This window comes from Apteryx mantelli, chromosome 2 (genome assembly GCF_036417845.1).
Source record: "Apteryx mantelli isolate bAptMan1 chromosome 2, bAptMan1.hap1, whole genome shotgun sequence".
Taxonomy (NCBI): domain Eukaryota; kingdom Metazoa; phylum Chordata; class Aves; order Apterygiformes; family Apterygidae; genus Apteryx; species Apteryx mantelli.
In genome coordinates, this window is record NC_089979.1 from 144,638,351 (window position 1) to 144,645,812 (window position 7,462).

At 47.6% G+C, this 7,462-nt stretch overlaps 1 protein-coding gene across 4 annotated transcripts in view; it reads right to left on the bottom strand.

Annotated features, from left to right (window-relative positions):
• Positions 1–4,648, bottom strand: part of CDK14 (cyclin dependent kinase 14) — a 338,379-nt gene extending 333,731 nt beyond the window's left edge. Inside the window, exon 1 of one of the 4 annotated variants that reach the window (XR_010883503.1) lies at positions 4,079–4,647. Coding sequence is in view for 3 of the 4 variants with exons in the window: in XM_067291723.1 (XP_067147824.1) it covers positions 4,079–4,160 (82 nt within the window). In the remaining variant the exon portion in view is untranslated. Of the gene's footprint in view, positions 1–4,078 lie in introns of all 4 variants that reach the window. The other 3 variants (XM_067291723.1, XM_067291724.1, XM_067291726.1) reach the window with 3 other exon arrangements.
• Positions 4,649–7,462: the final 2,814 nt, after the last annotated feature.

Here is a 7,462-nt window from a genome sequence, read left to right on the forward strand (position 1 = left end):
GAGATAACCTTTGTATTAGTGAGGAGCTAGTAACAAAGCACAGACTAGATGCCCAAAACAGCTACGGACTTTTTTTAATGCACTGTAAGCAATCTTCAGCAATGTTTTCCTTCCTTCCAGCCTGGTGTTAGTTTTTGGCTGAACAGATCGCATAAGAAAACAGAAGTCAAATGGCAGGAACTGAAAAGATCTCAAATATGATTTTGATACTATGTTAACTTTAGCAATGCATAGTCAAGAATTCTTAATGTAGCTAAAAGATATCAGTGATATCATAAAATTACTGATTACTAATTTTAATTACATAATTATCAAAGTGTAAAACTAAGAACCAACCTAATAAAGGGTGTAATCCTAAAAGAAACAATCGATCAACTGCATCTCAAAAAGCTGTTTAACCTACGGTATAGTGTGTTCATTTATATGGACAACACACTATCTAAGCAAGGAAATTAGAATTTGTAAACTAATTTGGCTGTCTGCATACAACCAGATATGCTGCCAGGAACCTATCAGTAAAAAGGTCTGTAAATTTTTAAGATTCTTTGTAATATAATTTCCTTGCGATGCTAAATTTTAACAGGGATACACCCTGTCACACCAGAAAACTTCTAACAGTAAAAAGGTTTTATTAGCTGCAAAAATAGAACTGTGAGCACAATTTCTGCAATAAAATGGCATGGTACCAATTTTAGAATATTAACCTCAGTTTGGCACCATAAGCCATATGCGTTTCTTCCAACCCACCACAGGCCTGTATCATCCTTTAGCAGACTTGCAACCAGCACAGGATGAATGCTCAGAGACGGACAACTTGACACTTCACAATTTTCAGCTCAGCAAAATAATCACTCTCAGTATCAGGTACTCTAGCAATTATGGGCCAGATCATAATTTTGCAGGATGAGGATACCTAACACAGCCAGATCTACATCACCCTCTGCCAGTTTCTGGGTGTAGTGGTTGAAATACATCATACTACAGTTAAGAAAATGGGCCAAGTCTACTTTAAATTATGGCGTACCAAATAACAACCCTTCTCTTGTCCCAGAGATAACTAAGCTGATCTTAAGACCACCTCCTCTTTTATCTAAAAGTACTGAATTTCCAGAACTTCCATAAATAAGTATTGAAAAATGAAATATGTAATATATTCGGGTTTTTTCTTCTTTTGGGAAATAGCTTCAACCATTAATCAGCATACTGCTGCACACTGGGGAAGAAAAATGATCACCTCTTAAAGTCATTGTTGATATAGTCTCTAAAATAGAAAAGACTACTTTGTGGGGAAAAAGTTGTCCTGAAGGTAGTCTGTTGAGTATTAAGTTACATGCCCTAACACAAGAACACGGCCAAAGACAATTAAGATTCATTTACACTGCTCTTAGCAAACAGGGTAGTATATAAACTCTGGTACCCAAATCAGAGGGCCTTACAGCATTGGAAAAGTTGTATTTGGCGACTCAGATACCAAAAATATCGGGGGGAAGGGAGGGGAACAACTAGAAAAACCTTACCATTGTTAGAAGGACTATTAGACATTCCCTACTGTAGCATGTGAAGGTTTGACTCATTACTTACTTGGTTCAAACACCATTTCTGTATCTCATATTGTTCTTATGATTATATCAATAATGCCACTGTGTACTTAGATCTATGAAAACACAAACTTCAGCAGAAGAACAGGTAAGTTAAAAGATCACCACAGTTGTTTATAATAGACAAACCACAACTGAAGAGATGACTGACAGAAAGTTCAAAATAGATACATATTAAAGTAATAACTTGCTAATCTCACAAAGGAATGCCTCATTACCAAAAAGAGGTGTAAAACCAGCATGACACATAGCCAGAAGGTTAAGACTTTTTTCCAATGAGGTTTTAGTTTTCTCTCCTTCATTTCAACATATAAGTTAAGTACAGCACATGAGGATTTCTTGGTATGCAAGTTAGAGTTTTTTAAACAGAGGTTTGTTTTGGTTGGGCTTATGGGTGGCTCTGGGTATAAGGAAGTGACTGTGTTCAAGCCCCATACTGATAAATTAGATTTTTTTGCTCAAAGTGCAATTACCAGCACAATGGCCAAAATATTAGACCATCTGAAGATGGAACAGTCTTGCTAGTAGCAACTGAGTTTTAACAGCAAAACAACCACAACAAACAAACAAACCAGCCAACCAACCGCACTCCTACACTGCTGTGCACCCTGCACAAAGAACTAGTGCAACTGGAAGACATAACAATATGTATACCTAAAAGCAGGCCAAAGTTCCCAAGGAAACTAAAAGGCTTCTTAGCTTGTGAAAATGAAGAAGAGAGACGATCACCCAACAGCACCAACTAAACCATGCAGAAGCTATCATGCAGAGAGGCCTGGATGCTGAAAAGGCATTAATGGGACTGTCACCGGTATGATAAAGCAGCATCTTCATTCAAGAGATTTTCTTTGTTAATGACTTCCACCATTAGTAAAACCCTTCCACAGTTCTATTTACAAAGAGTGTCTGTGTGTGCACACATACACACACAAACATGGGACAGATCAGATCAAATACCTGAAATACCTGGCTGCCTTTTTTTTTCTTTTTTCAAATCGTAAAGAATTAAATGCGTTTTACAAGCTTAAGACTGATTATAGCTGAAAGCTATTTTCACATGGGGACAGAGGGACATATAACTGTGACTTAATATTCAGTTCTGAATTGAAACCTGGCATCTACCCTTGAAATACTTTCTTCCTGTTTTATAAATATGAATGAGTTATCTTCAGTCTTCTCCATTTTGCAGTAAGACAAAAAAAAGATTCCTGATTTCAAATGTTCTCCTACGCTTAAAAAGTTTGCAGCCCTTAAAATCTGAAGTAATACATTGATCGCATATGCAAACACATGAAAAATTATAATGCCCATGTACTTCAGCACACCTCCCTGATGAGACTGTCAAGAGAATAGCCACGTGCCACAGCTCACTACTGCAGCGCAGGCACTTTGCATCCCCTCGCCGGCACAAAGCCGCTCGGAGGCTAGAACCCCATCCCAAGACGCCCGCAAGGCGAGATGCCCTGGCGGGACAAGAGGGAGGGCACAGGCAGGGCTGGGGAAGGGCCCTTTTCTGCCTGGGTGCTGCACAGGGCCTCCCTGCTCAGCAGTGCGATGACACCATCAGCGGGACCGAGCACGCTGAACACCAGTTAAGCAAAACACTGTGCCAAAGACCGAGAAACCTCAGGCAAAGTGCACCAGGACTCTTTGGCATTGTTCTCAGCAACAAATCCTAAGGCAAAGCAAACTGGTGTCAAACCTGAATGCAGCGCAGTGATACAAGGGGACGATGTGCTCAGCAGCACCCTGTTCGGACAACACTATCTCAACATGCTTTATGTCACTGAAAGAATGACAAGATTTAGCAGCAGATGACAGACAGACTTCTTTTGTCTGGCCTCCTAAATCACTGATCCGTTGTTATCTGCTTTGGCATCTCATGCCTCAACTTAAAAGAATGTGCAGTCTGACCAAAAAATAAATTACTAAACCTAGAGCAAAACAAAAATAATAATTTGCTTTTCCATATTTTTGTCAAGGTTTCACTTTGGCAATGGAGACAGGCTGGTCAATTCTCATTTTTACTTTGTTTTTCCTAGCCTATTTTAAGCCAATTCAATTACAGATTCATGCTGCACCATCTGGGTTGCACACACTGCCGGGAAATATTTGTTATTTTCCAAACATAATTCACAAGAAGTGTTTGAAAAGACTGGAACAGCACAGTTGCTTCCAGCTCGGCAATGCACAGGATCCCACCACGCCACTACACAAATAACTGGCCGGAGAAAAGCAGAAAGATCCTTTCCTCGCGCAGCGCCGTGCTTTGCTCCAGCCCTACCCAAATCAAACTGCTCAGCGGAGTCGGACACCTGCGCAGGTAACCAAACCGCGGGAGCGCGGGGCGGGAGGCGGCGCAGCCCCACAGGGAGCCCGGGCCCCGCCGCCGCCCCCGGCCCGCGCGCCCCGCCACCGCCACCGCGGGCAACGGCCGGCGCCAACGGCCGCCGCGGGCCAACGGCCGCCGCGGCACTCACCGATTCGGCTGAAGCTCTCCGACAAAGTTCTCCGCAACTTTTTCATCCTGCTGATCTTCTCGGCCGCCTGCGAGTCGATCATGGCACACTCGCGGGCGCCCCTCCGCCCGCCGCCCGCGCCCGGGGCGACCGCGGCGGGTCGGCACCCGCGACCACCCGCCCAACGGACACCGCTGCCCCCACGCGCCGAGCGCCGGCGGCCCCGCGGCCGGGGAGAGACCTCCGCGGCTCCGGCCCCCCCCCGCCCCACCCGGGCAGCCGCCGAGGGCAGCAGGACGGCCCCCGGCCCGGCCCCGCCCGGGGAAGGCGCCCTACGTGGTGCCCGCGGCAGCGGCTCGGCTACCCGCAGTCGCCGCGCGGCTCATAGCCCCGTCCCGTCCCCCCTTCGCCGGGCTCCCCCGGCCACGGCGAGACGCGCCGGGGAGCGCCAGGGCCAATGAGGCGGGGCAGGGGCAGGGAGGGAAGGGAGGAAAGGGGGGGAGAAAAGTGCGGAGGAGAGATGGAGGAGTGAAAGGAAAGTCGGGCGCGGGGGCGCGGGGGCGCGGGCGCGGAGGGAGGGGTGCGGAGAGGCGCTGAGAGAAAGGAGGAGGCGGAGCCTGGGCGGGCAGGGGAGCCTCGCCGCGGCCGGGGGGAGGCGGCCGGCCCCGGCGGCGGCGGCGGCGGCGGCGGCGGCGACAGGGAAAGGCCCGGCCCGGCAGCCGCGACCCCGCCGCGGCGCCCTCGCCGCCCTGCCCCGCCGCCCTGCTCGGGCGCGGGGCCGGCGGCTGCCGGGGCGGGGCGGCAGGGCAGCGCCCGGGCGGGCCGTGCTGGGCCGAGGGGCAGCGGGCGGGCGGCGGCGGCGGCGGCGGCGGGGCCTGTGCCTGTGTCCCCTCGGGGCGGCGGCCCGGGCCCTTCTCCTGACATGCCGCAAGCGCGGGGAGGCCCCGCCGCGCAGCCACAGCTTGGGCAACTCGGGTTTAAGGCATCGCCTCATCATCCACCACACACCAAGCAATGGCAGTGCTCCGCTGGGAATTATTATAATAGGGCGCTTGCTGCTTGTAGCATCAGAGATGTTCTTGATAGCAGTTGATTAAGGAGCAAATAGACGGTATTCAGCTAGGATTGTCAACACCCCAACCCATGGCACTGTGGCCTCCGGAGGCTGCGTGTCATTGTCCCCTGAACCAGCACCCAGCAGTGGCCATGTGGCGATGGCCATGCCACGGTGCCTCCAGCTCGCGGCCCTTGGCGCGCTGGGTGGCTGCAGCGAGGCGAGGGAGGCCTGCCCGCGCCGGGCGGCCACAGTGAGGCCACCGAGGCCTGCCCGTGCCAGGCAGCTGCGGCAAGGCGACCAGGGCCTGTCCGCGCCGGGCGGGCGAGGTGAGGCGAGCAAGACCTGCCCACACCAGGTGGCCACCCGGCGAGGCCGGCAAGGCGTGCCCACGCTGGGGGAACGGCTGCGCCAGCCTGGTCCCGCACACCCGCTGCCCTCCCCAGGCCCAGCGCCGCGTGTTCAGTGGCCAAGGCAAGTTGTGTAGGTTTGACGATGGAGGAAGGTGACTTCTTGGCCTAATTTCTGGATTAGCGTTGAGTGGGATGATATTTGAGCGGCTGTGGTATGGCTGGTAGAAAAAGGGCACCTTGCCTTAAGTACGCACCCAGCTCTTCAAGTTGAAACCTGGGCTTAACCTCCACTTATATCTTAAAGCACAGCCAGGTAATTTGCCCTCAAATGTGTTAGCCTGAAACTTAATGAGTGTTGAGAGCTTTTGATCTTGTTAACTCAATTGAACCAACATTACTGGAAAATAAATCAGTTTAACCCATCAAGATGGATGGGTATGTCTAGTCTAAAATAAAAAAATAGGTACTTTTTGAAAACAATACATGTTAGGTTACACAGTTTAGAACCCAGGTGTACATAGTGCAAATTGTATTTTAATACATATTATCTGGTTAAAATGAACTTGTCTTTTAATGAGGCTAGCTAACACAATTTACTGGGATTAGACTGTGTCCATGCTAAAAGTTGTTAACTCAATTTTAAAAGCACATTTGTCTGGACAAGCATTTAGATGAGTTGAGTTCAAGCCATCTGCAACGCTAAGCTCTTTAGGATAGGACCTATCTATTACCATGTATATATGCAGCAGGAATGGCAAATACATAGCCTCCTGAGGTGGAAAACTACTATGTGTTTATATGTGTGTCTCTTATGACATACGAGATTATGGGGAATTATCCTACTATATAGCAGTACAATAATGCAGTAAAATGTCTTATGCACAAACCCTGAATCTACAGACTGTATGAGAAAATGACTTTCAGAGGTGTAAATTCTGTTGACCCTGTTAATGTCTTAAAAACAGGAGATGAAATGACACTTTAATGTTGGCTATGTCATTTTATGCAAGGAAGTGGAGAAAGGGTGGAAACTGAAACACTACAGAGAGAAAATGGAGGGAGGAAAAAAATAAAAATTTGGAAGAAACGGACAAGGAGGCTAGAAGGAGAAAAGGAGGGGGAAGGACACAAGCACTTAAGGATATTTTATCACTCAGTGCAAAAAAAAAGACATTTAAGTCCTTAATAATAGTTAATAGTTTGATCTTTGTTCAAATCTGATATTAATACTGGTGAATACTCCTGCTTTGAATGGAGAGGAAAATGCCATCATCATAAATAATACGTCTGATCCAAAAGCTGAAACTAAGTTTAGAATTTGAGCCCCCTTCTCTTTTTGCACATGCCATTCACAGGAGGAGGCCTTCCTGCTTGCCTTCTATGAACACTACAATAATTCAGGCTATGGCTTTATTTTGGCAATTAGTGATAGAGCTTCTGAGAGCTTCTGAGGAAACCATGCTTAACTGACAGATGCCATCTTACCAACAGAAATTGCTACTCCTAGCACCCACTAGATTTGGAACAACATTCCTATTTTTCCCCCTATTTCTAGGTAAACTTCAACTTTATCAAAAGTTCATAACAAGCCTATTTGCCACACTACTGCTCTGTGTTCTGCTTTTTTTGTTAGTACAGACAAGTTAGAATTTCTGAGAAGTGTCTGGCTTTGCAACTGCTTAGGACCAATCTACAAGCATATGTCAGGATCTTTTAAATTAACGAAAATTTTGCCTAAATCAGACGTCAGTGCGGTGTCAGTGAAAGAAACCCAGACCTTGTCTTCTGAAATTTTTACAATCTCAGTCCACAGAGATGTTTCACAGACATTCCCCACCAGAGGAAGGATGAGCTTGAAGCTGTGCAGAGCTGCACACTGCAATTTTTGTTCCTCTTTCCTCAGTGGTTTTTACTTGATGGAAAAATTTATGTTAAAGGCCTTCTTTGTTCTTTCCTCCACCCAAACCTTTTCTGTTTCCAAGGGCACTAGTGTGGCAC